At 43.4% G+C, this 26,684-nt stretch overlaps 8 protein-coding genes across 10 annotated transcripts in view; 4 read left to right on the top strand and 4 right to left on the bottom strand.

Annotated features, from left to right (window-relative positions):
• The window catches only part of LOC5667525 (uncharacterized), a 386,862-nt gene extending 384,550 nt beyond the window's left edge, over nt 1-2,312 (bottom strand). Inside the window, exon 1 of one of the 3 annotated variants that reach the window (XM_061649829.1) lies at nt 2,237-2,312. The gene's annotated coding sequence lies outside the window, so the exon portion shown is untranslated. The remainder of the gene's footprint in view (nt 1-2,236) is intronic. The other 2 variants (XM_061649830.1, XM_061649831.1) reach the window with 2 other exon arrangements.
• Nucleotides 2,313-6,123: 3,811 nt separating this feature from the next.
• Nucleotides 6,124-6,788, bottom strand: LOC133392040 (histone H2A). The gene has a single exon (XM_061649865.1). The coding sequence runs from the start codon at nt 6,708-6,710 to the stop codon at nt 6,336-6,338; it is 375 nt and encodes a 124-aa protein (XP_061505849.1). The 5' UTR covers nt 6,711-6,788; the 3' UTR covers nt 6,124-6,335.
• Nucleotides 6,789-14,711: 7,923 nt separating this feature from the next.
• LOC133392037 (histone H2B) lies at nt 14,712-15,902 on the top strand. The gene has a single exon (XM_061649862.1). The coding sequence runs from the start codon at nt 14,767-14,769 to the stop codon at nt 15,139-15,141; it is 375 nt and encodes a 124-aa protein (XP_061505846.1). The 5' UTR covers nt 14,712-14,766; the 3' UTR covers nt 15,142-15,902.
• Nucleotides 15,903-16,162: 260 nt separating this feature from the next.
• Nucleotides 16,163-25,210, bottom strand: LOC133392079 (uncharacterized). The gene is made up of 5 exons (XM_061650241.1): nt 24,737-25,210; nt 22,677-23,027; nt 17,065-17,136; nt 16,903-17,019; nt 16,163-16,632 (listed from the first exon to the last, which is right to left on the bottom strand). Exons 1-5 carry the CDS (start codon nt 25,142-25,144, stop codon nt 16,180-16,182), a joined length of 1,401 nt encoding a protein of 466 aa, XP_061506225.1. The 5' UTR covers nt 25,145-25,210; the 3' UTR covers nt 16,163-16,179.
• Nucleotides 16,779-17,183, top strand: LOC133392053 (histone H4). The gene has a single exon (XM_061649881.1). It carries the CDS (start codon nt 16,846-16,848, stop codon nt 17,155-17,157), a length of 312 nt encoding a protein of 103 aa, XP_061505865.1. The 5' UTR covers nt 16,779-16,845; the 3' UTR covers nt 17,158-17,183.
• On the bottom strand, nt 22,106-23,117 carry LOC133392030 (histone H2A). Its single transcript, XM_061649855.1, has one exon. It carries the CDS (start codon nt 23,043-23,045, stop codon nt 22,671-22,673), a length of 375 nt encoding a protein of 124 aa, XP_061505839.1. The 5' UTR covers nt 23,046-23,117; the 3' UTR covers nt 22,106-22,670.
• On the top strand, nt 23,250-24,456 carry LOC133392023 (histone H2B). Its single transcript, XM_061649846.1, has one exon. It carries the CDS (start codon nt 23,328-23,330, stop codon nt 23,700-23,702), a length of 375 nt encoding a protein of 124 aa, XP_061505830.1. The 5' UTR covers nt 23,250-23,327; the 3' UTR covers nt 23,703-24,456.
• Nucleotides 25,211-25,352: 142 nt separating the features above from the next.
• LOC133392048 (histone H4) lies at nt 25,353-25,839 on the top strand. The gene has a single exon (XM_061649875.1). The coding sequence runs from the start codon at nt 25,400-25,402 to the stop codon at nt 25,709-25,711; it is 312 nt and encodes a 103-aa protein (XP_061505859.1). The 5' UTR covers nt 25,353-25,399; the 3' UTR covers nt 25,712-25,839.
• Nucleotides 25,840-26,684: the final 845 nt, after the last annotated feature.

Raw genomic sequence — 26,684 nt, 5'->3', positions numbered from 1 at the left:
TATAACAGCTAACGGTGCCAATGCTGCCTTTGACTCCGTAAATCACTCAACGCTAATTTCAAAACTATCAAGCTACGGAATAAATAGAACGCTTGTTCATTGGCTCTCCTGTAATTTAAGTGTAAGACAAATTACAGTGAATATTTCATCCGGGGTTTCACAAGGCAGTATTCTAGGCCCTATTATTTTTATCATTTTCATAAATGATGTTATTTACGTTATACCAGATTGCGAAAAATTGTTTTATGCAAATGATATGAAAATGTTCCTACCGGTATCAGATCAAACCGATTGTTTAACTCTTCAAAACTGTTTAATTCGATTTAACTCATACCCACCAAATACTTTCTGCAAGATTTGCTATCAGGGTGCTATGAACATGAAGAAATTAACTCCACCTCCAAAATCTATGCTGTTAACTGAATGCTATATATTTTCTTGGGATACTGACTTCATTTGGTATACTGACTTAGCGATGCTCCGCTTGCGATGCTTACATTTTGGTTTGTACATTTGGTAATTGTTCCCCAGCTTCCGTTATCATTAAAATGTTTCCCAGTTATTATCCAGGACAAACACCCTGGGACCTCATAGATCGCATAATGAATTATTTGGGAAAAGTAACGCTCAGCCCTCTACGTTACGCTAGCGAGACAAGTAACGTCTGTCTAGCGCAAACCCAAGCAGCATTTTTGAACGCCTGGTTTTATCGTCGTGGATAAGCAAATTGAGGTAAAAGTAAGGCTCAGCCCTCTACGTTACGCTAGCGATACGCGTAACGCCTGTTTACCACAAACCCAAGCAGCATTTTTGAACGCCTGTTTTAACCGCCGTGGATGAGCAAATTAATAGATTATCATGTCTTAATATCGTTTTTTTACATGATAATTAGAAAAGCAACAATTTTTGAACAAACATTAAAAAAAACAGCAATTGCGAAGATAACACTCATTATAATTTATGAGTGTAAATGAATTATATTATTACTATTAAGCTATCAATTTTAACAGCAATCAGAGTTGTAACAACTTCACGTATTATAATTATAACAATATTATACATATAAAATGGTTACTTTTAAAAATGATTATTTATTTATTTTCCCATTGATAAAGCAGGATAATGAAATACATACAAATATTTACTACCTTCATTAACCTCAATTTAAAAAAGAGCCCTCGCACCTACAGTAAAGTTTATTCACAATAGGCGGAAACATAGATTGAATAGGTAATAATTATATTTCATATACATTATTAATTTATTAACATTTTTAATATTTTATACTTTCTAATCATAGGAAATGTTACTAAAATTGAAAGCTTTAGTGATGTTTATGAACTTCCTTCTTTCAGACTATTTTTCATAAATCATAGTGCAGCATTGAAAAATATTAAACCTCTTATTTACTTGTTATTTAAAAATGAAATCTCGTAGAAATCGATTCATCTTGTTGCTACGGGTGTAGCTTTATGTTTATTTTAGTTGCTGCTACAGAATTTTTGTAACTGTCGCTCGGGTATTCAGGGTTCCGCCGATCAGTTCAAAAATTGGTCTGTCTTTCTTCCTAAATAATTTGCAACTAAGCGCCGTCTTCAATGGCGCTTTGTTTCAGACCAGCTGATCTACTTGACCCTAAGTAACCTCGCTTAGCGACCTGTGTCGAACTTTTCCCTTATTGGCCCTATTTAACAGCTCAGCCAGTTGTCTCATTTTGGGGATATCTGTTCGTCCTTATCTAACTCACAACGCCATCTGGAGTTTCTTTTACGAATTATTCGAGCTGTCCTTGACAGCTCGTTGTTTTGTAAATATTGCGGCAGCTAATCTGCACGAGGTGCACAAGCAATTAACTTGTTTTTCATCGCAGTTTAAAATATTTTTTATTCAAATAATGCACACTGGTTGGTCGCGTGGACAAAATCTCTATAAAAATGCTGCTTGGGAATTATAAAGGGTATGTAACGCTTCTCCTATGTAACGTAGAGGGCTGAGCCTTACTTTTACCAAAAAACTATATTAAGACATGATAATCTATTAATTTGCTCATCCACGGCGGTTAAAACAGGCGTTCAAAAATGGTGCCTGGGTTTGTGGTAAACAGGCGTTACGCGTAACGCTAGCGTAACGTAGAGGACTGAGCCTTACTTTTACCAAAAATACTGCTTGGGAATTTTAAAAGGCATGTAACGCTTCTCATATGTAACGTAGATCACTGAGCCTTACTTTTACTTACCTACTTACTTATCCGGCGCTACAACCGCTTTGCGGTCTTGGCCTGCCTCAGGAGTGTCCGAAACCGCTCACGGTCTCGCGCCTTCGTCTGCCAGTCCGTTATCCCGGCCTTAATGGCGGACCCCTCCACGCCATCTTGCCACCTTAATTTGGGCCTACCACGCCTCCTCTGTCCTTGTGGACGGCCTAAAAAGACTTTACGGGCTGGGTCGTCCGTTTCCATGCGTACAACATGGCCAGCCCACCGGAGTCTGGCGAGCTTAATACGCTGTACGACAGTGAGGTCGCCGTACATCTCGTATAGCTCGTCATTATAGCGGCTCCTCCATTGTCCTTCCACACATACGGGGCCAAGTATCCTTCTGAGCATCTTCCTCTCGAACGCGGCTAAGAGGGTTTCGTCAGATTTGGACAGTGTCCATGTCTCAGAGGCGTATGTGAGTACTGGTACTATATAGGTACTATATAGTCCCAGCTTCGTCCGTCGCGACAGGTTCTTTGAGGTGAACTGATTTTTCAGGCTGTAGAATGACCGGTTGGCAGCCAGCATCCTTGCGCGCAACTCAACTTCCATACTGTTGTCGTTGCTGACCTTTGACCCCAGATAGTTGAATTCTGGGGCGACTTCAAAAGTGCGTTCACCTATCTGTACATCACGAATACGTAGATTCGGATTATTTATTGGTTGGTCCGCTGATGTTGCCACCATCAGTTTGGTCTTTGCCTCGTTTATCTGCAATCCGAGGTTCTCTGCCGCCTGCTCAATCCCTTGGTAGGCTTCTGCTACATAGGAGAGCCGCAGACCAATGATGTCTATATCATCAGCGTATGCCAGAATCTGGGTTGACTTATAGAAGATGGTTCCCGTAGTCTCCACCCTCAAGTTGCGGATGGCCCTCTCTAGCGCCAAGTTGAATAGGAGACAAGCAAGCCCGTCCCCCTGGCGCAGACCCTTGGTGGTAGCAAAAGGTCCTGAGAGTTTTCCATCCACCCTCACCTGGCATGTGACGTTGGTCATAGTCATTCTAACTAGCCTTATCAGTTTGGCCGGGATTCCAAATGAGCTCATAGCGTCGTACAGTTTTACCCTGGCTATGCTATCGTATGCGGCTTTGAAGTCTATGAAGAGATGGTATGTGTCGTTTTTGTATTCAGCCATCTTCTCCAAGATCTGCCGCATGGTGAAGATCTGATCAGTGGTTGATTTTCCGTTTCGGAATCCTCTTTGATAGTTTCCGACTATCTCTTCGACGTGCGGGACAAGGCGATCCTGAAGGATCAGGGAGAATATTTTATAGGCAGTATTCAACACCGTAATACCCCTGTAGTTGTTGCAGTCCAACCTGTCTCCCTTCTTGTATACGGGGTAGATGATGCCGAGATTCCAATCACAAGGCATCGATTCGCTATCCCACACCTCAGTAACAATTTGATGAATCTCGTTTTCTAGTCGTGCACCTCCATTCTTGACCAGTTCAGCTGCAATTCCGTCGGTTCCGGGTGCCTTGTTATTTTTCAGCCGACGGATAGCCTTTCGTGTTTCTTCTATGCTAGGTGGCAGTAGCATGACACTATCTGCTAGTGGCGCTTCTAGCTGTTCGTTTAACTGGTCGTTGAGTAATTCATCAAAGTACTGAGCCCACCGCGAGAGGACCTCTGGCTGGTTACTGACCAGATCTCCATCCTTGTTGCGACAGCAGGTAACCTTAGGTACAACGTTGTTTCGGTGACCTGCTATCGCTTGGTAAAACTTTCGTGTCGGTCCGTACGCCTCTCTGGTTTGTTCGAGTTCCCGCATGTTTTGCTCTTGCAAAGCATGCTTCTTGGAGCGGTGAACTCGTTTCTCTTCGCGTCTGAGCCGTGAATATTCCTCTACGCATGCCCGCGTTCTATGCCGTTGCTGCATTGCTCGGTATGCAGTATTCTTACGTTCGGTCACTAGTCTGCATTCATCGTCGAACCAGCCAGATTTGGTGTTGCCACGACGTGGTGGGAGTATATTTCTTGCACAGTTTATTATTTTTGTTTTTAGAGCGTTCCACCTCTCGCTCGTAGTTTCATATCTGTTTTCTGGTAGTAGAGACTCGTCTAAAGCGGCTTTGAATTCCTGTTGGACAGTAATGTCCCTTAGAGAGTCCGTGTTGAGCCGAGGCTGCGTGTTTTCTCCGCCCCCATTGGCGCGGGCGATTCTACAACGTATCACTAAGCCAACCAAGTAGTGATCGGAATCGATATTGGCTCCTCGATAAGTTCTGACGTTTAACAGGCTCGACTGTCGTCGGCGGCTTATTAACACGTGGTCGATCTGGTTGAAGGATTCGCCATCCGGGTGCGCCCACGTTATTTTGTGGATGTCCCTCCGCGCAAATTTGGTACTTCCTACAACCAGATTGTTCGCTGCGGCGAACTGGACCAATCTACTACCATTATCGTTACTGTGCTCATGCAGACTGTGACAGCCAGTGTATTGGCGGTACATTGGCTCCCTACCGACTTTTGCGTTGAAGTCCCCCAGGATGATTTTGAGGTCATGCCTGGGGCACGCATCTATAGTTCTAGCGAGGCGGCCGTAAAAAAGGTCCTTCTCCTCTTCCTCTTTATCTTCGGTAGGGGCGTGAACGTTTATGAGGCTTATATTAAAAAATTTGCCTCACATGCGCAGGGTGCATAGCCTATCGTTTATAGCCTTGAAATCTATGATTACGGATTTCAGCCGGGGACCTACGGCGAAACCCGTTCCGAGCACGTGGTGGCGGTCATGGCAGCTGTAGTAAATGTCGTAGCATTGCTTACCACGCCTATTGTGCACACCGTTCCCTAGCCACCGAATCTCTTGTAGAGCTACGAGGTCCATGCTCAGTGTGACTAGGGCGTCATCAAGTTGTTTCAAGGCTCCGGCTTTGCTAAGAGTGCGTACGTTCCATGAGCCCATTTTTATCGTTGTCCGGGGGCATTGCGTTGGGTCGGTATCGTTAAGTCCGTTTCGTATCCTTCTGGTGCTTTCTGTAGTCAGTTGTTACGTGAGACTGGGTGACTGGCCCTGCGCCCACGTGGCCGTTTTATTTTGCGTCGGGTTGCCCCCCGACGTTCAGGCACCCAGTTTCCCGGGATACCCACCCCCCTCCTGGTTCGCCATATGCCACCATCCGCCCAAGGGGTTGGATCTAGCCCGTGTACCCAAGCTAGGATATATGGAGGCACATGTTACCACTCTGCACGACGAGGACGTGTCGGAATAGGAGTTGGATGGGAGAGCCTATGTTATCCCTCGGAGGGCTTCGTATCCCATCCCATTACAGAGCCTTACTTTTACCAATTATTTAGATGGCGTTACTACTGGTTGCAGGGACTTTGATCACCACTAGACGGCGTTATTGAATGTGGAGTTGCATATGCGTTAGGGCATTTCAATACTTTGTATTTTATGGCATTCCTACATTGCAAATCATTTTATTGTTTCAAACAACGAAACACTTTAAAATGCTTCACAAATTTGGGTAACTGGTGATTAAGATGAAGGGTGAAGGGAAACATTAATAAGTATGGTTGTATATTTGAACCTTCCTAATTTTTGGTCTAACTTTTTTAAAGCCATTGTCAACGTTTCCCGATATATTGAAAGCCAGACTTTTGTGAGAACCTAAGGCTACCTAAACGCACAACATTTTTCGACAATCGACCCTTTCAACATTTTCCCGTGGTTAACGATAAATCAGGTAAAAGTGTCCTTTACTGTTTTCAGAAAAAGGTCAACACGCAGGTATCACTGGTTGCATTTATATGGTAAAACCAACCCTCTTGAACAAGCTACCTGGAAAATCTTATGCATCGCTTATGATATGTTGCATTTTGTAGAATTCGTAGTGAGAGGTTACAGAATTGAAAATATTAAGGGATGCGTTTTGTGCCAAAGGACGGCACATTTTTTCATTTACATTTTGTACACAGTTTCAAGCACGGTTCTTGATATATCTGGATTTTTTTTTCCTTCTGGTTCTCCCATAACAGCATAAATCGAATAAAATGTCTTTGGCAAAGTAATTTGTCGCCCTGAAAAGGACGGTTTTGGGTTTGAGATGAAGGAAGCTTTGTCACACCGTTTAAGCCTTCTTTTCGGTCTTCTTGGGCAGCAGCACGGCCTGAATGTTGGGCAGCACACCACCCTGAGCGATGGTTACTCCGGACAGCAGCTTGTTCAACTCCTCGTCGTTGCGGATGGCCAGCTGCAGATGACGCGGGATGATGCGCGTCTTCTTGTTGTCACGGGCAGCGTTTCCGGCCAACTCAAGCACTTCAGCGGCCAAGTATTCCATGACGGCTGCCAGATACACGGGTGCTCCGGCACCGACGCGCTCGGCATAGTTACCCTTGCGCAGGAGACGATGAATACGGCCAACGGGGAACTGAAGACCGGCACGGTTGGATCGGGACTTTGCCTTTCCCTTTACCTTTCCTCCCTTTCCACGGCCAGACATGGTTAGATTTGATTGGGGTACGTTTGTAAGGGATCACCAACAACACGATGTTCTCCTTGAGAAGGGTCTTTACGGAATGTTGTTGTTAGTATGGTTTAGAGAGGCTTTGGCTCCTGCGGAGTTCTTTCGCCTCTTTGTGGGGAAAAGTCAGATTATTAGATTGTTATAGTTGATGGAATAAATGTGATAGTTTTAAAAATTTTAGTAGATTTTCCTGTTTTTGTGGGTGAGGTGAAAGTATTGAGTCTATGTTGGCGTCAAGATGGCAAGTATTGCGAAGTTGTGTGTATCCGTGGCATTCTGTTAAGAGGTGGAATATTGTTATAGTGGTACCGCAGAATTGGCAGAGAGGAGGACTGGATCGTTCGATGAGATGGCTGTGGGTCAGTCTAGTGTGGCCTATTCTTACTCGAGTAAGGATCTTTTGGTCTCGATGTTTTATTACTGATGGCCATGGTGTAGTTGTTAATTTCACTAGCCGAAGGAAGTTGTTTTTGGTTTTAAACCATTCCTTTTCCCACGCCTCTCTTATTTTTCCATTTATATAGATAATTGCGTCTCTTTTAGGCAACGAGGTGTTGTAGGTTGATGTTTTTCTTCGGCCTTTGTTGGCGAGGCGGTCGGCGATCTCGTTGCCTTTGATACCAGTGTGACCAGGTATCCAACAGATGGTGAGTTGTTGATCCTGGTTTATGTGTGGGCTAGTGACCTGGTAGAGCTTTTGGATGTTTGGGTCCTTACATGTTCCATGCTCTAGTGCCGAGAGGACACTCGCACTGTCGGTAAAGATGACGTTTTCCAGGTCAGAGCGCAGGGTATCTTCAACTGCCTGGATTAATGCCAACGTTTCTGCCGTAAAGATGGAAGAATGATCCGGCAGTTTGGACGCTACTTTATCAATGGGTGAGTAAATCCCGAATCCTGCTGCTGCTTCATCGACGGATCCATCGGTGTAAATGTGATTGTGCTTAATGTATTTGTTGTTGATGTGTTCTATGAAATGTTTTTGTGCTATTGTACTATTGCAGCCTGCTTTAAGGATGTTTTTAAAATGCCAGTCTATGTTAGGGGGTTCATGGTACCACGGTCGAGTGCCAAGATGTAACAGTGTTGTGATATCCGGGATATTGCAGTTTGTTATAGCGAAAAGTTCGGAGTTGGCTCTATTGAGGAATGATGGTGCTTGGATGTTCTTTTCTTTAATTCTTGTTGCTGTTGCGGCTAATTTAGTTGTTATTACATGGCTAAGTGGAAGAAGTCCGCTCTCACTTAGCATAGAGACGATGGGGCTGGTTCGGAAGGCGCCTATGGCATATCTTAGAACGGCATGGTAGATGGGGCTTATTGCTTTTTCAAACTGTTCTTTTTTAATTGATACTATTTCTATACCGTACAGTAGTTTTGGAAGTAACCAGTGATTAATAATGAAGATAAGTGTGTCTTTTGATGCTTTGTGGGTTCCTGTACTGAGCATTTTGAAAAGGTTGATTTTCTTGGTAGCTGTAGTTTTTAACTGTTTAATGTGGGCTTGGAATGTGAGTTTTTGGTCTATTGTGATCCCGAGTATCCTTACTTTTTTGCAGTCTGGAATTTGTGATTGATTGAGGCAAAGCGGTGCGGTTGGGTGCGGTTTGGTGCAGATGTGCAAGATATTGCTTTTTTCAGCAGCGATATCATAACCAATATGTTTTGACCATTCCCATAAGATGTTCAGTCCCTGTTGCAGATTGTATCGCGCAACTCCATTATCTGCATTGCTCGAGATCAGAACGATATCATCAGCGTACACCAGTGGAGTGATGGATGGTGGAAGTGAGCGGAGAAGACTTTCGATGCTGATCAGAAATAATGTTGGAGAAAGGATGGCTCCCTGAGGGACTCCGTTTTCGAGTGTTTTAGTGCTAGATTTGTTCGTTCCAATCAGAACCTCGAAGGTACGGTCTGAGAGGAAATCATCGAGGAATGTGATCATGTTACCTCCGAAATTCCATCTGGCTAGCTGGCGCATGATTGCGTATTTCCATGTCCGATCGAAAGCTTTAGCCAAGTCGATGATAGCACAGTCGGCATGATGTTTATCAGATTTTACTTTGGCCAGCAGTTCTTCGAGTTGCACAAAGTAAGTTTCCGTGCCTAATCCGCATCTAAATGCGTGTTGATTAATGCTGAGGAGTTTCCTGCCTTCCAGTTCTTGGGTAAGACGCCGGTTAACCATTCTTTCCAACACTTTTCCGATGCAGTTTAGTAAGCTTATTGGTCTGTAGCTATTTGGGCTGTGTTTAGGTTTATCGGGCTTTAAGATGGGTATTGTTAGACTTTTCTTCCAGTGAGGAGGAATTTTGCCACTCTGCCATATGTGGTTGTAAAGCTTTAAGAGCAGGTTTTTTCCTTCAGAAGGAAGGTTTTTCAACAGTGGATAGCCAATGTCGTCTGGTCCTGCTGAGTTGCCTTTGCACTTGGCAAGAGCCCAACTCAGTTCGGCTATAGAAAAGGATCTATTGTAATGTATGTTGGGTCTGCTATTGAATTGTAATTGTATGGATTCAGTTTTTGCTTTGATGGTCTTAAATTCTGGCGAATAACTATTTGTGGCGGATATGGTGGCAAAATGAGTGGCAAGTACCTCTGGTGTTGATTCAACTGGCACTATTGTGTCGTCATCGGTTTTGATGATGATATGAGCGGTATCTTGCTTGCGTTCTGTTAGGCATTTCACATTTTTCCACATGTCTTTTCCAGACATTTCGGGACTTATGTTGTCTTTGAATCGGTTCCATGATTCTTGTTTTGCCTTCTTTATTTCTTCTCGTGCAATGCGATGAGAAATTTGAAATTCCTCGGAGAGGGTAGGGATATGGGTGTGGTCTTGGTTTTTCTTGGCATTTTGTAGTTTTCGGAGCGCCTTGCGTCTCCTTTTTATGGCTTTTGCGACAGTGTCGTTCCACCAGTGAACACTTCGTTTGCCTGGTTTGCCCTTTGATTTTGGGATTGATTTAGCTGCTGCATCGTTTATGATCTTGATGATGTTTTCTTCTCTTGCCTGAGGATCTGAATGTAGATGTTTTATTATGTTTATTTGGTATGATGTCCAATCGGCATTCTCGTATTTCCATTTTGGTCGTTGTTTATTTTCCGGAAGAGATGATTTGCTTTTGACAATGATCGGATAGTGATCACTGCCATGTGTGTCCGCCAACACGTAAAGTTTAAGTTCGTTGAGGAGGGAGGAGGATGAGATGATGTAGTCAAGGAAGGATTCTGTACCTGAAGAGATACATAGTCGGGTAGGGTTGGGGTTGGAAATGAAAGAAAGATTATGGTTAGTAAAAATGTTATTTAGTTTATTAAATTTTCTGTTAGTTTGGGAGATTCTAAGATTCTTATCTTCTGCATTAAGGTCTCCTGCTATTAGCAAGGGATGTGAAAAAAGGTTAAGAAATGAGTTAAGCTCGGATTCGTTGAAGTTAGGTCTAGGGGGTAGGTAGAGTGAAACGATGGTCATGTCTATGGGAGACTTAATATTTACTGCTATTGCGGAAAGATTGGTGTTAGTTTTTATTAATTTGAAGGGAATAGATTTATGTACACCTATTGCAACACTGTGATGTAGGTTAGTTGGAGAGAGCTTGTAGGACCAATTGTAGTGATTAAGTGGAGAGTGGTTGGTATTTGGTGGATCGCAAACTTCTTGAAGTGTTATGACGGCAGGTTTGTATTCGTTAATTAGAAGTTGAAGTTCGTAGAGGTTAGTGTTCATTCCTCTTATGTTCCAGTTTAATAGAAATGGTTTGTTTATGTCATTAGTATTATTGGTTGTGGAGAGCATGATAATGATTTAGGTTAGTAGACTATTGTGGTAAGAGGAAAGGAGAATAAATTCAGTGGCGATGTTTTTTCTTCGATGGTTTGGCAGTTGGCGATCGTTGTTCGGAGGGAAGAGTGGGAGAAGCGATGGGCGAGATGACTGTGATTTCGTTGGATGCCATGTTTTTTACTGCATTTCTTAGTTCTTCTTCTTCCGATGAGACGTTTTCCAGGTTGTGGTTTCGTTTGCGGGATTGTGCTGAGATGACTGATGTGGCCGAATTTTCTGATTCTGTGTCGGATGTAGACATTGATTCCTGGTCATTTGTTTCGTTGTCGGTTTCGAGGCTTTCCGTTGCTTCAGCATTGTTGTTGCTCTCGCAGACATTGTTGGATTGGGTCGAGCTTTGGTTTTCTTCGATTTGTGTAGTGGCTTCGTTCGTTGGGTTATTCTTATTTTTCTTTTCCATTTCCATTTCCATTCCAAGAATTTCCATTTGGTTCTTTCAGTTTCTTCAGAAGAGCTTCGATGAGCTTGCTCTGGGTATCCATCTTTTTCATCTGATCTACGATCGTTTTCTTCAGTTCATTTTGTTCTTCTTCGAGCCGCTTGATTTTCATGTCTTTATCATCCACCGTGGTAGTTTGTTGCGCAAATGTGATTCGCTGCTGTACAGCACTTGTTCGCTGATGTTGTTGGAGGGCCATTTGCCGAGCTTCCTTGTAGGTGCAGTTGTGGTCGACTTTTATTTTGATGACTTGTTCTTCAAATTGGAACGCAGGGCATTCGCGAGAAAATGCGCTGTGTTCGCCTTTGCAGTTCACGCAAGCGGGATGGGTCGAACATTCACCGTGTGCTGCGGTTCCGCAGTTTCCACACACCTGTCCCTTTGAGCAGCGTACTTTTGTGTGCCCATAGCTGGCGCATTTGTAGCACAGCATTGGTTTTGGGTAGTATGGTTTCGTTCGCACCTGCAACAGCCCTATGCGAAGGGATTCCGGTATTTTTCCAGCTTCTACGCGTATCAGGAAAGAGTTCGATGGTTGTATTTCGTCATTCACCTTTCGGGTGAATCGTCGGACTTGCTTGACGTTTTGACTTTCCATGTTGAGCAAAATTTCTTCGTCCTTTAGTCCTTTCAGCTCCGGGGCGAATATTACGCACTGGACTGTGTTCAGCGTAGCGTGTGGGGTGATGGATACTTTTGTACCATCGATGAGTTGCGTGATGCTTTGCATTTTTGTGTACTGCGCAACGTTTCGGGTTTTGATCAGATATTTCTGCCCGAATTCCATCGAGTGGCTGCTTTCGGTAAGCTCTCCAACCACGTTGGTAATGCTCTTTGAAATTATCCATGGGTTTTGCGGGAGCTTAAAGCCTTTCAACGGCTCGAGAACGAGGAACTTCATGTCCCCAAACTCGTTATTACGATCCATCCATGGTGGTAGTGATCGAGCTCTCTGGGGAGGCTCGGGCGGAAGTGCATCCCGTACAGGATGCGAGGGTCCCGGCATTTTGCCGGGTTGGTTAGTTTTATTTAGTTCAATGCAATGTATATAGTGTATATAAGGTTATAAAGAAATATATGAAATAAAGTAAATAAATTTTCCTTAAAAGCAAAAGTTCAATTAATCTTAAGACTAATATTTACAATTTCGGAATAGTAAAATAAAAGAGTTTTAATTTCAAGATAAATAAGATAATTTTTCTCGTTACTCTCCCGAGTAGCGGGGTAAAATGGCACGAAAACACCGGCTTCACTGCTTACGCTGCGAGCGACGTTTTTGGCGCCAATGCGCTGTGCTTGTCACACGTTCCAAACTGTGTCGTGTGTGCGTGTGTATGTATCACTCTCACGGAAACAATATCAACGCGCGCAGCTGGCACTGTGGTTTATCTCTCCCGAGATCACACACAAAAAGTAACGGTATATTCACTACTTACCAACGTTCTCTCCCGAGATCGTTGGCGTAGACACTGGAATTGAACAAAAACACGTCCGTCCGGGTGAACCGCTGATCTTTTTATAATACAGGGTCTTTTTATAATAGGGGTCTTTTTATAATAGAACAATTTTGACCCGACCGATGCTTATATAGCAGCTTATTCGTGCTGCCCGATACTCGTTTGGAATTTTTCGAGCTGCACGATACGTATTCTCTCTCACAGCCCGTTATAAGCGATCGGAGAGCTCGGAATTTTTCTAGAAAGCAAACAGCAAGAGAAGAAAACATCATCAAGATCATAAACGATGCAGCAGCGAAATCAATCCCAAAATCAAAAGGCAAACCAGGCAAACGAAGTGTTCACTGGTGGAACGACACCGTACCTTCGAGGTTCTGATTGGAACGAACAAATCCAGCACTAAAACACTCGAAAACGGAGTTCCTCAAGGAGCCATCCTTTCTCCAACATTATTTCTGATTAGCATCGAAAGTCTTCTCCGCTCACTACCACCATCCATCACTCCACTGGTGTACGCTGATGATATCGTTCTGATCTCGAGCAATGCAGATAATGGAGTAGCGCGATACAATCTGCAACAGGGACTGAACATCTTATGGGAATGGTCAAAACGTATTGGTTATGACATCGCTGCTGAAAAAAGCAATATACTACACATCTGCACCAAACCGCACCCAACTGTACCGCTTTGCCTTAATCAATCACAAATTCCAGACTGCAAAAAAGTAAAGATACTCGGGATCACAATAGACCAAAAACTCACATTCCAAGCCCACATTAAACAGTTAAAAACTACAGCTACCAAGAATATCAACCTTTTCAAAATGCTCAGCACAGGAACCCACAAAGCTTCAAAAGATACACTTATCTTCATTATTAATCACTGGTTACTTCCAAAACTACTGTACGGTATAGCAATAGTATCGATTAAAAAGGAACAGTTTGAAAAAGCAATAAGCCCCATCTACCATGCCGTTCTAAGATATGCCATAGGCGCCTTCCGAACCAGCCCCATCGTCTCTATGCTAAGTGAGAGCGGACTTCTTCCACTTAGCCATATAATAATAACTAAATTAGCCGCAACAGCAACAAGAATTAAAGAAAAGAATATCCAAGCACCATCATTCCTCAATAGAGCCAACTCCGAACTTTTCGCTATAACAAACTGCAATATCCCGGATATCACAACACTGTTACATCTTGGCACTCGGCCGTGGTACCATGAACCCCCTAACATAGACTGGCATTTTAAAAACATCCTTAAAGCAGGCTGCAATAGTACAATAGCACAAAAACATTTCATAGAATACATCAACAACAAATACATTAAGCACAATCACATCTACACCGATGGATCCGTCGATGAAGCAGCAGCAGGATTCGGGATTTACTCACCCATTGATAAAGTAGCGTCCAAACTGCCGGATCACTCTTCCATCTTTACGGCAGAAACGTTGGCATTAATCCAGGCAGTTGAAGATACCCTGCGCTCTGACCTGGAAAACGTCATCTTTACCGACAGTGCGAGTGTCCTCTCGGCACTAGAGCATGGAACATGTAAGGACCCAAACATCCAAAAGCTCTACCAGGTCACTAGCCCACACATAAACCAGGATCAACAACTCACCATCTGTTGGATACCTGGTCACACTGGTATCAAAGGCAACGAGATCGCCGACCGCCTCGCCAACAAAGGCCGAAGAAAAACATCAACCTACAACACTTCGTTGCCTAAAAGAGACGCAATTATCTATATAAATGGAAAAATAAGAGAGGCGTGGGAAAAGGAATGGTTTAAAACCAAAAACAACTTCCTTCGGCTAGTGAAATTAACAACTACACCATGGCCATCAGTAATAAAACATCGAGACCAAAAGATCCTTACTCGAGTAAGAATAGGCCACACTAGACTGACCCACAGCCATCTCATCGAACGATCCAGTCCTCCTCTCTGCCAATTCTGCGGTACCACTATAACAATATTCCACCTCTTAACAGAATGCCACGGATACACACAACTTCGTAATACTTGCCATCTTGACGCCAACATAGACTCAATACTTTCACCTCATCCACAGAAACAGGAAAATCTACTAAAATTTCTAAAACTATCACATTTATTCCATCAACTATAACAATCTAATAGTCCTATTTTATACACAAAGAGGCGAAAGAACTCCGCAGGAGCCAAAGCCTCTCTAAACCATACTAACAACAACATAGCACGCAATCACCCGTTGAATCATACACATCGTGTCCCAGTGTTGAGTGAATTTTTCCGTCGAAATGGCACCCAAAACCAGTGGAAAAGCTGCGAAGAAGTCTGGCAAGGCCCAGAAAAATATTTCCAAGTCCGACAAGAAAAAGAAGCGCAAGACCCGCAAGGAAAGCTACGCTATTTACATCTACAAAGTGTTGAAGCAAGTCCACCCGGATACCGGCATCTCTTCGAAGGCCATGAGCATCATGAACAGTTTCGTCAACGATATCTTCGAACGCATTGCTGCTGAGGCATCCCGCTTGGCGCACTACAACAAGCGTTCGACGATCACGTCCCGCGAAATCCAAACCGCTGTTCGTCTGCTGCTGCCTGGTGAGCTTGCCAAGCACGCCGTCTCCGAAGGAACGAAGGCTGTCACAAAGTACACCAGCTCGAAGTAAGCCACTGAAATGATTGGCTTCGTTCTCTCAAATCGGTCCTTTTCAGGACCACAAACCGCATTCAAACAAAGAATTATCCTTCGTTTCATCTGCACCAGCGAATTAGCGCTTTGATTTCAGGGTGTCCGTCTACGTCAACGTTATTGTTCAGTTTGTTGCGTTTGCCTGTACTAAATGGCATTAGTGCAGGTAAACGCAGCCATATCCTAAGTTTGTTTGCGAACTATGTCATCCACATCATTGGAAACAATGATGCTGTGATTTACATTAAAGTTCTGCGTTGTTCATTGTAAATATTAATGTTAAATAGAACCTTAGCACGTTTAAAAAAAACATGAAAAAAGTCCGCACTGATTGGAAGCGTTTTGCGAGGTGAAATTGAAAATGGAGTTTCGTGTATCATGAATTATGAATAGAAGTCGTTTCGCTCGTTGTATGACAATCATTTTTTTAAATTAAATTTTCCTCGCGCATACGAGGATAATTTATCGACAAAGCAACCAATAGCAGCTTATGTGTCGTGAGTCAAATGTTGTAATAGATTTGTTCGATTTTAAACTTGCTTATAAGTATTGAAGGGTCGTCTTCTTGAGCATTTTAATTCACGTTTGTATAAGCATCAGTTAAGCTGTTTGAGTTGAACATTTGTTGTAAAATATATAGTCATACTATTCGTTCGTAGTTTGTTGTAAGCAGCGATGTTGGTATAATAGTCATAGGTTATATAGATGGTAATAAAGTATTGATCAATATAGTCAAAATCATCAGATGCCCTATTAAAAAGCGAAACTTTGACAAGAAAAAGTTAAAATACCTCCCATAACATTGATTATTTAAAACAAATTTTCCCCCTTTTCACACTTTCCTCGTTATAACAAAACGACATACGTGAAGACTTGCATTCGTATGTACAATTTCATAATAGCAATCGAAAGAAAATTCTTGGAATGTTCAACAGTATTGGTGGTCCTGAAAAGGACCGTTTTGAGAAGGAAATGCCCCGTTTAGACAGGGACCGCTTCCGGATGCATGGACGATTTAGGCACGCTCTCCGCGGATGCGACGGGCCAGCTGGATGTCCTTGGGCATGATGGTGACGCGCTTGGCGTGGATGGCGCACAGATTCGTGTCTTCGAACAGACCAACCAGATACGCCTCGCTGGCTTCCTGCAGCGCCATGACGGCTGAGCTCTGGAAGCGGAGATCAGTCTTGAAGTCCTGGGCGATCTCACGCACCAAGCGCTGGAAGGGCAGCTTGCGGATGAGCAGCTCGGTCGACTTCTGGTAGCGACGGATTTCTCGGAGGGCCACCGTTCCCGGACGGTAACGATGCGGCTTCTTCACTCCTCCGGTGGCCGGGGCACTTTTACGAGCAGCCTTGGTGGCCAGCTGCTTGCGAGGAGCCTTACCTCCAGTCGATTTACGAGCGGTTTGCTTGGTACGAGCCATTTCACTTCGGGAGCGTAGGTTTCGTTGAGCACGGAGCGAACTTGTTTATTTGACAAAAGTTGAACGTTAAATGAGGAAACTGCTCGAACAAGAGCTCTTTTTATGCGCTTGCCAACCCTTGTTTTCTCTCATCTTAAGAGCAAGAGGGAATGCGTGGATGAAAAAGTAGAAATAGGGACGTTGAGCTCGAAAACGCTCATTCGTGATCGTCAATTTGAAGTGTGAACATCGTGAACGTACAATCCTGTGCTCATCATGACTGGAAGAGGAAAGGGAGGAAAAGGTCTGGGTAAAGGAGGAGCCAAGCGTCACCGAAAAGTGCTGCGGGATAACATCCAGGGCATTACCAAGCCCGCCATCCGCCGTTTGGCTCGGCGCGGAGGAGTGAAACGTATCTCCGGCCTCATCTACGAGGAAACCCGTGGCGTCCTGAAAGTATTTCTGGAGAATGTGATTCGTGATGCGGTCACTTACACTGAACACGCCAAGCGTAAGACCGTCACCGCTATGGATGTGGTGTATGCTCTGAAGCGTCAGGGCCGCACTCTGTACGGTTTTGGAGGTTAAATTTATCTCTATAAAACTTCCATGTGGAGTCTAAAATCAAACGGTCCTTTTCAGGACCACAATACATTACTCAAGAGCTGTGTCTTTCGCAACATTAAAATGTTTTATTTGAGAGAAAAAATGTCTATGATGGCTTCGAATGGTGTGCGTATAACATTTTACTTGCATAACAAGCACTCACAAAAGTTTGCATGCGTTTGAAGCGTACATAAAAGCGACGATTGAAGTGTTTGTTTAAATATTTAATTTTTATTTACTTATTAATTTATGAATTTATTTTATAGTGTCGAACTAAAAAATTTTTATTTTTCAGGGCAAGCCTCTCATCCTCTTGAAGCAATAATCGCCGCTACACATGCGCTTCGTTCATTGATACTTGTGATAATTATTCAAAAGAAGGATTGGGTGAAAAAAAGCTACACCGTTTCCATGAGGTTTGTGAGTTTATTATAACAGCTAACGGTGCCAATGCTGCCTTTGACTCCGTAAATCACTCAACGCTAATTTCAAAACTATCAAGCTACGGAATAAATAGAACGCTTGTTCATTGGCTCTCCTGTAATTTAAGTGTAAGACAAATTACAGTGAATATTTCATCCGGGGTTCCACAAGGCAGTATTCTAGGCCCTATTCTTTTTATCATTTTCATAAATGATGTTATTTACGTTAAACCAGATTGCGAAAAATTGTTTTATGCAAATGATATGAAAATGTTCCTACCGGTATCAGATCAAACCGATTGTTTAACTCTTCAAAACGCTGCCGAAGGTTTGAATGTGTTGGTGTGTCAGACGGCCAATCGCTGTCAGCCATCGTCCGTGCTCTTTCCCTCCCTAGCGCTATCTCATTCTCGCGTGTGGACAATGCTCATGAGTTGCTGTGGCGCTTAAAAAACCGTTTATACACATTGCGGCGATGAAGTTGCATTTTTACAAATCAAACCAAAAAAGCGCAATAAGTTCTATTGCTGCAATGTAAAAATGACTAAGGAATCGCTAGCTAACGCTGGAGGGTTTGATGTGAAACGCGCTGAATCCTAATTCGCATTAACACGTTCATCTCGGCGCTGATTTTCATCAACTTTCCTTTCCACCAGCACCTAGAACGCAGGCTGGAAAGTTCACTGGCAGGCAGTGGGGCCTGTCATCGATCTGAACGTGTTAAGCATTAAAGATAACTTTGTTACACTAAGCTTTTGCTTTCGTATGTTGTAGATTACACAGATATGCTGTGCCGTCTGCGCAAAGGTATGAGCGTGCGTGTGTGTGCACAACTGTCGCCAAATGTGTTTTTTCCGGAATGTTATGATCCATCGGTCAAAGAAGGAAGGTGTTAATGAAAGGCGGAAAGACGAATTGAGGTCCCTGTCAATGGTAACTGATGACAGGGAGCAGGGGTAGTGGCACACAGCTGTTGGGAGATTGAACAGTATACTTAAATTGCCGACGGATGGAGAGGGGGGTGGCCATGGAACCCCTACGATCATCGGTCACAGGCCCTAAAATTGTAGTCGCCATGGGGGGAGGGGAGGTGCGAATGGTTCTCCAGCCACGGAGCCCTAAAGACCATCTTTCCGGGGGCCCTTGTCGTTGATACTCTGTCCATTTGTAGAGATCATCGCCGACCGCCTAGTCCACCTACCGTTAGGTCCGTCGCTGGTCCATGACGGTGTTTTTTTTTTACTGTAGAGTGCATCCTTCCCCCTGCCTGCAGCGTATACATCGAGCAGGAGACAGTGTGGCAGTACCCCCGTCGTGGGTTCTAACCGCGTACGAACCGTCCGCCGTATCAAGAGGTGACTATCCGGCTACGTGGTACTCAAGTCCTGAAAAGGCCGGCATGATCGCTTTGGCTAGTACGCCAATAATAATAATAATAATAATAATATAAAGAACTTAGCGTAGCAGTCCACACCCGGGTAAGAGTTTGTCTTGACTTTGTTGCTGCCGGGCTACCGCTGTGACGAGACAAATGGACGGAATGCACTCGACCAAAACATGAACCTACCGATCCGAACCCATTCCAAGGCATTGCCGGTCAATCGGCGTCATGATACCGACTCCAAGCCAACAAGCCGCCAGATTCTGGACGGACAGGTGCAGCACCATACGCGCACCGTAATAAACAAATCCAGAATCCTCTTTTGTATAAATTCAATTCAAAATGTTGTTTCCACTTGGGTCCACTAGCTGAATTAGAAATACAGTGAACCCTCTCTTATTTGAGAGGCGATGGGACTGTCGAATAAGAGGGGTTTTCAAATTACAGAGGTGAAAAGTGAATGAAAGGTCAATCCAAACAAGAAAGAGACAGAACATTTAGTATGCAGCCTTAACTGTTGCTATAGGTAACTGCGAACAGAATCGCCAATTTGAGCACACATCTTTCAATAACCATGGCAACACCATACACAAATAAGAGGGATACAGATTTCAGAGGTTTTCCAAATTAAAGGAACAAAAATGTACTGGAAATCAAGGGACTGTGCAAAATGTTAAAATAAGAGAGGTTTTTCAAATTGAAGAGGTGTCAAATAAGAGAGGGTTCACTGTAAATGTGCTACATATAACACGCACGTTTGCTTTGATCGTGTGTCTTTTTAATACCCCCAATAGCAGAGCCTATCGCAAAGATGCCAATGCCAATGGTTGTGTTGTCTCTCAGGTAGCGAGATCGAAAATGCATGGACTTTGTAGCCGCAGCGGATGAAAATGTACGCATCAGAATCAAATAGTTTTGGAGTTTCCACAAACACGCGCGCGCAAACTCACACACAAACACGCACGCGCAAACTCGCACACACACACACACACACACACATACACACACACACACACACACACACGCGCGCGCGCACACATGCATGAACGCGCGCACGCACGCACGCACGCACACACGCACGTACGCGCGCCCGCGAGCATAAAAGCGCGCACGCCAGCACGCACCCCCGAAAGCGCGCATGCGAGCACGCACCCACGAAAGCGCGCACGCGAGCATGCATCCACGAAAGCGCGAACGCGAATACGCATTCACAACCCCCCCCCCCCCACTCCCCCCCCCCTTACCGCATGATCCATTACGGCTACCTTATCGGAAGATAGGCTGGTTCAGCTATCTTGCAGCGCATCCTCATCCAAAACGCCAGGCGGGGTGGGGGAGCGGAACATGATAGAGTGAATGGTCACTTTCCCCGCGCTGTGTGCGTGTGTGTGTGTGTCGAGACACAAAAACTCGAGAAAGATTTCGGCACATTAAAAAAATATATTTTTAGTCACTATACACTGTGCTTCATGATGCTTAGAAGGTCGTTGAAGCATCAAACATGTTCAAATTAAAAAATATTAGATTAGTGTTAGACGTTCTCCTACGCTTGTTTTAAATAGGCTTCTTCACCCTCAACTGGCACGGGCATCGAATGGTCTCATCAGCAGCGGCACGAAATAAAATAAACCATCAATACAGCGATAACACTTCAAATCCCAATCCAGCTTCTCCCACAGCGTCTCAAGGTCACACACAAATTAATAAATGCTAACACCCACCAATAACAATACACAACCGCAATGCACATATATGAACCAACGCATACACCACAACAACCAATCAGCTGGCGACGGAAGGCACGGGCAGAAGCGCTAGTAAGGCAGGTCAGGGTGAGGGAGGGAGAAGAAGCGGACGAAAAAATGGGCGCCATTTTTTAAAAAAAATTTGACCGTTTTTTTTGCTCCACCGCCATAAATAGTTCGTCCATTTCGCCCACAGATGGCGCTAAACTTGCTCGACCCAGCGCGGGAATCGCTGAAGTCCAGCGCGGGAGACCAGGCGAAATCTGCGCTGGCCAGCGCAGATTTTGGTGCATTTTCTGCGCTGGAAACTGCTCGAATTTGCGCAGCGGGTATATAATTGGTAAAAGTAAGGCTCAGTGATCTACGTTACATATGAGAAGCGTTACATGCCTTTTAAAATTCCCAAGCAGTATTTTTGATAAAAGTAAGGCTCAGCCCTCTACGTTACGCTAGCGTTACGCGTAACGCCTGTTTACCACAAACCCAAGCACCATTTTTGAACGCCTGTTTTAACCGCCGTGGACGAGCAAATTAATAGATTATTATGTCTTAATACCGTTTTTTTACATGATAATTATAAAAGCAACAATTTTTGAACAAACATAAAAAAGAACAGCAATTGCAAAGATAACACTCATTGATAATTCATGAGTATAAATAAATTATATTATTACTATTAGGCTATCATTTTTAACAGCAATCAGAGTTGTAACAACTTGACGTATTATAATTATAACAATCTTACACATAAAAAATGGTTACTTTTAAAAATGATTATTTATTTATTTTCCCAACTATAGATAAAGCAGGAAAATGAAACACATACAAATATTTACTACATTCAATAACCTCAATTTAAAAAAGAGCCCTCGCACCTAAAGTAAAGTTTATTCACAAAAGGCGGATAGATAGATAGATAAAGTTTATTCACAATAGGCGGATAGATTCACAAACATAGATGGAATAGGTAATAATTATATTTCATGTACATTATTAATTTATTAATATTTTTAATATTTTATACTTTCTAATCATAGGAAATGTTACTAAAATTGAAAGCTTTTGGGGTGTTTATGAGCTTTTCAAAAATACTGCTTGGGAATTTTAAAAGGCATGTAACGCTTCTCATATGTAACGTAGATCACTGAGCCTTACTTTTACCAATTATTTAGATGGCGTTACTACTGGTTGCAGGGACTTTGATCACCACTAGACGGCGTTATTGAATGTGGAGTTGCATATGCGTTAGGGCATTTCAATACTTTGTATTTTATATGCATTCCTACATTGCAAATCATTTTATTGTTTCAAACAACGAAACACTTTAAAATGCTTCACAAATTTGGGTAACTGGTGATTAAGATGAAGGGTGAAGGGAAACATTAATAAGTATGGTTGTTTATTTGAACCTTCCTAATTTTTGGTCCAACTTTTTTAAAGCCATTGTCAACGTTTCCCGATATATTGAAAGCCAAACTTTTGTGAGAACCTAAGGCTACCTAAACGCACAACATTTTTCGACAATCGACCCTTTCAACATTTTCCCGTGGTTAACGATAAATCAGGTAAAAGTGTCCTTTACTGTTTTCAGAAAAAGGTCAACACGCAGGTATCACTGGTTGCATGTATATGGTAAAACCAACCCTCTTGAACAAGCTACCTGGAAAATCTTATGCATCGCTTATGATATGCTGCATTTTGTAGAATTCGTAGTGAGAGGTTACAGAATTGAAAATATTAAGGGATGCTTTTTGTGCCAAAGGACGGCACATTTTTTCATTTACATTTTGTACACAGTTTCAAGCACGGTTCTTGATATATCTGGATTTTTTTCCTTCTGGTTCTCCCATAACAGCATAAATCGAATAAAATGTCTTTGGCAAAGTAATTTGTCGCCCTGAAAAGGACGGTTTTGGGTTTGAGATGAAGGAAGCTTTGTCACACCGTTTAAGCCTTCTTTTCGGTCTTCTTGGGCAGCAGCACGGCCTGAATGTTAGGCAGCACACCACCCTGAGCGATGGTTACTCCGGACAGCAGCTTGTTCAACTCCTCGTCGTTGCGGATGGCCAGCTGCAGATGACGCGGGATGATGCGCGTCTTCTTGTTGTCACGGGCAGCGTTTCCGGCCAACTCAAGCACTTCAGCGGCCAAGTATTCCATGACGGCTGCCAGATACACGGGTGCTCCGGCACCGACGCGCTCGGCATAGTTACCCTTGCGCAGGAGACGATGAATACGGCCAACGGGGAACTGAAGACCGGCACGGTTGGAACGGGACTTTGCCTTTCCCTTTACCTTTCCTCCCTTTCCACGGCCAGACATGGTTAGATTTGATTGGGGTACGTTTGTAAGGGATCACCAACAACACGATGTTCTCCTTGAGAAGGGTCTTTTTATAATAGAACAATTTTGACCCGACCGATGCTTATATAGCAGCTTATTCGTGCTGCCCGATACTCGTTTGGAATTTTTCGAGCTGCACGATACGTATTCTCTCTCACAGCCCGTTATAAGCGATCGGAGAGCTCGGAATTTTTCTAGAACGCAATCACCCGTTGAATCATACACATCGTGTCCCAGTGTTGAGTGAATTTTTCCGTCGAAATGGCACCCAAAACCAGTGGAAAAGCTGCGAAGAAGTCTGGCAAGGCCCAGAAAAATATTTCCAAGTCCGACAAGAAAAAGAAGCGCAAGACCCGCAAGGAAAGCTACGCTATTTACATCTACAAAGTGTTGAAGCAAGTCCACCCGGATACTGGCATCTCTTCGAAGGCCATGAGCATCATGAACAGTTTCGTCAACGATATCTTCGAACGCATTGCTGCTGAGGCATCCCGCTTGGCGCACTACAACAAGCGTTCGACGATCACGTCCCGCGAAATCCAAACCGCTGTTCGTCTGCTGCTGCCTGGTGAGCTTGCCAAGCACGCCGTCTCCGAAGGAACGAAGGCTGTCACAAAGTACACCAGCTCGAAGTAAGCCACTGAAATGATTGGCTTCGTTCTCTCAAATCGGTCCTTTTCAGGACCACAAACCGCCTTCAAACAAAGAATTATCCTTCGTTTCATCTGCACCAGCGAATTAGCGCTTTAATTTCAGGGTGTCCGTCTTCGTCAACGTTATTGTTCAGTTTGTTGCGTTTGCCTGTACTAAATGGCATTAGTGCAGGTAAACGCAGCCATATCCTAAGTTTGTTTGCGAACTTTGTATTGGAAACAATGATGCTGTGATTGACATTAAAGTTCTGCGTTGTTCATTGTAAATATTAATGTTAAATAGAACCTTAGCACGTTTAAAAAAAAAAACATGAAAAAAGTCCGCACTGATTGGAAGCGTTTTGCGAGGTGAAATTGAAAATGGAGTTTCGTGTGTCATGAATTATGAATAGAAGTCGTTTCGCTCGTTGTATGACAATCATTTTTTTAAATTAAATTTTCCTCGCGCATACGAGGATAATTTATCGACAAAGCAACCAATAGCAGCTTATGTGTCGTGAGTCAAATGTTGTAATAGATTTGTTCGATTTTAAACTTGCTTATAAGTATTGAAGGGTCGTCTTCTTGAGCATTTTAATTCACGTTTGTATAAGCATCAGTTAAGCTGTTTGAGTTGAACATTTGTTGTAAAATATATAGTCATACTATTCGTTCGTAGTTTGTTGTAAGCAGCGATGTTGGTATAATAGTCATAGGTTATATAGATGGTAATAAAGTATTGATCAATATAGTCAAAATCCTCAGATGCCCTATTAAAAAGCGAAACTTTGACAAGAAAAAGTTAAAATACCTCCCATAACATTGATTATTTAAAACAAATTTTCCCCCTTTTCACACTTTCCTCGTTATAACAAAACGACATACGTGAAGGCTTGCATTCGTATGTACAATTTCATAATAGCAATCGAAAGAAGATTCTTGGAATGTTCAACAGTATTGGTGGTCCTGAAAAGGACCGTTTTGAGTAGGAAATGCCCCGTTTAGACAGGGACCGCTTCCGGATGCATGGACGATTTAGGCACGCTCTCCGCGGATGCGACGGGCCAGCTGGATGTCCTTGGGCATGATGGTGACGCGCTTGGCGTGGATGGCGCACAGATTCGTGTCTTCGAACAGACCAACCAGATACGCCTCGCTGGCTTCCTGCAGCGCCATGACGGCTGAGCTCTGGAAGCGGAGATCAGTCTTGAAGTCCTGGGCGATCTCACGCACCAAGCGCTGGAAGGGCAGCTTGCGGATGAGCAGCTCGGTCGACTTCTGGTAGCGACGGATTTCTCGGAGGGCCACCGTTCCCGGACGGTAACGATGCGGCTTCTTCACTCCTCCGGTGGCCGGGGCACTTTTACGAGCAGCCTTGGTGGCCAGCTGCTTGCGAGGAGCCTTACCTCCAGTCGATTTACGAGCGGTTTGCTTGGTACGAGCCATTTCACTTCGGGAGCGTAGGTTTCGTTGAGCACGGAGCGAACTTGTTTATTTGACAAAAGTTGAACGTTAAATGATGAAACTGCTCGAACAACAGCTTTATTCATACGCTTGCCAACCCTTGTTTTCTCTCATCTTAAGAGCAAGAGGGAATGCGTGGATGAAAAAGTATAAATAGGGACGTTGAGCTCAAAAACGCTCATTTGTGATCGTCAATTTGAAGTGTGAACATCGTGAACGTACAATCCTGTGCTCATCATGACTGGAAGAGGAAAGGGAGGAAAAGGTCTGGGTAAAGGAGGAGCCAAGCGTCACCGAAAAGTGCTGCGGGATAACATCCAGGGCATTACCAAGCCCGCCATCCGCCGTTTGGCTCGGCGCGGAGGAGTGAAACGTATCTCCGGTCTCATCTACGAGGAAACCCGTGGCGTCCTGAAAGTATTTCTGGAGAATGTGATTCGTGATGCGGTCACTTACACTGAACACGCCAAGCGTAAGACCGTCACCGCTATGGATGTGGTGTATGCTCTGAAGCGTCAGGGCCGCACTCTGTACGGTTTTGGAGGCTAAATTTATCTCTATAAAACTTCCATGTGGAGTCTCAAATCAAACGGTCCTTTTCAGGACCACAATACATTACTCAAGAGCTGTGTCTTTCGCAACATTAAAATGTTTTATTTGAGAGAAAAAATGTCTATGATGGCTTCGAATGGTGTGCGTATAACATTTTACTTGCATAACAAGCACTCACAAAAGTTTGCATGCGTTTGAAGCGTACATAAAAGCGACTATTGAAGTGTTTGTTAAAATATTCAATTTTTATTTACTTATTAATTTATGAATTTATTTTATAGTCTCGAATTAAAATTATTTAATTTTTCAGGGCAAGCCTCTCATCCTCTTGAAGCAATAATCGCCGCTACACATGCGCTTCGTTCATTGATACTTGTGATAATTATTCAAAAGAAGGATTGGGCGAAAAAAAGCTACACCGTTTTCATGAGGTTTGTGAGTTTATTATAACAGCTAACGGTGCCAATGCTGCCTTTGACTCCGTAAATCACTCAACGCTAATTTCAAAACTATCAAGCTACGGAATAAATAGAACGCTTGTTCATTGGCTCTCCTGTAATTTAAGTGTAAGACAAATTACAGTGAATATTTCATCCGGGGTTTCACAAGGCAGTATTCTAGGCCCTATTCTTTTTATCATTTTCATAAATGATATTATTTACGTTATACCAGATTGCGAAAATTTGTTTTATGCAAATGATATGAAAATGTTCCTACCAGTATCAGATCAAACCGATTGTTTAACTCTTCAAAACTGTTTAATTCGATTTAACTCATACCCACCAAATACTTTCTGCAAGATTTGCTATCAGGGTGCTATGAACATGAAGAAATTAACTCCACCTCCAAAATCTATACTGTAAACTGAATGCTACATATTTTCTTGGGATACTGACTTCATTTGATATACTGACTTAGCGATGCTCCGCTAGCGATGCTTACATTTTGGTTTGTACATTTGGTAATTGTT

Source organism: Anopheles gambiae, chromosome 2 (assembly GCF_943734735.2).
Source record: "Anopheles gambiae chromosome 2, idAnoGambNW_F1_1, whole genome shotgun sequence".
Classification (NCBI taxonomy): Eukaryota; Metazoa; Arthropoda; class Insecta; order Diptera; family Culicidae; genus Anopheles; species Anopheles gambiae.
Note: the sequence above shows the minus strand (reverse complement) of the source record. Positions and strands in the feature narration are given on the sequence as shown.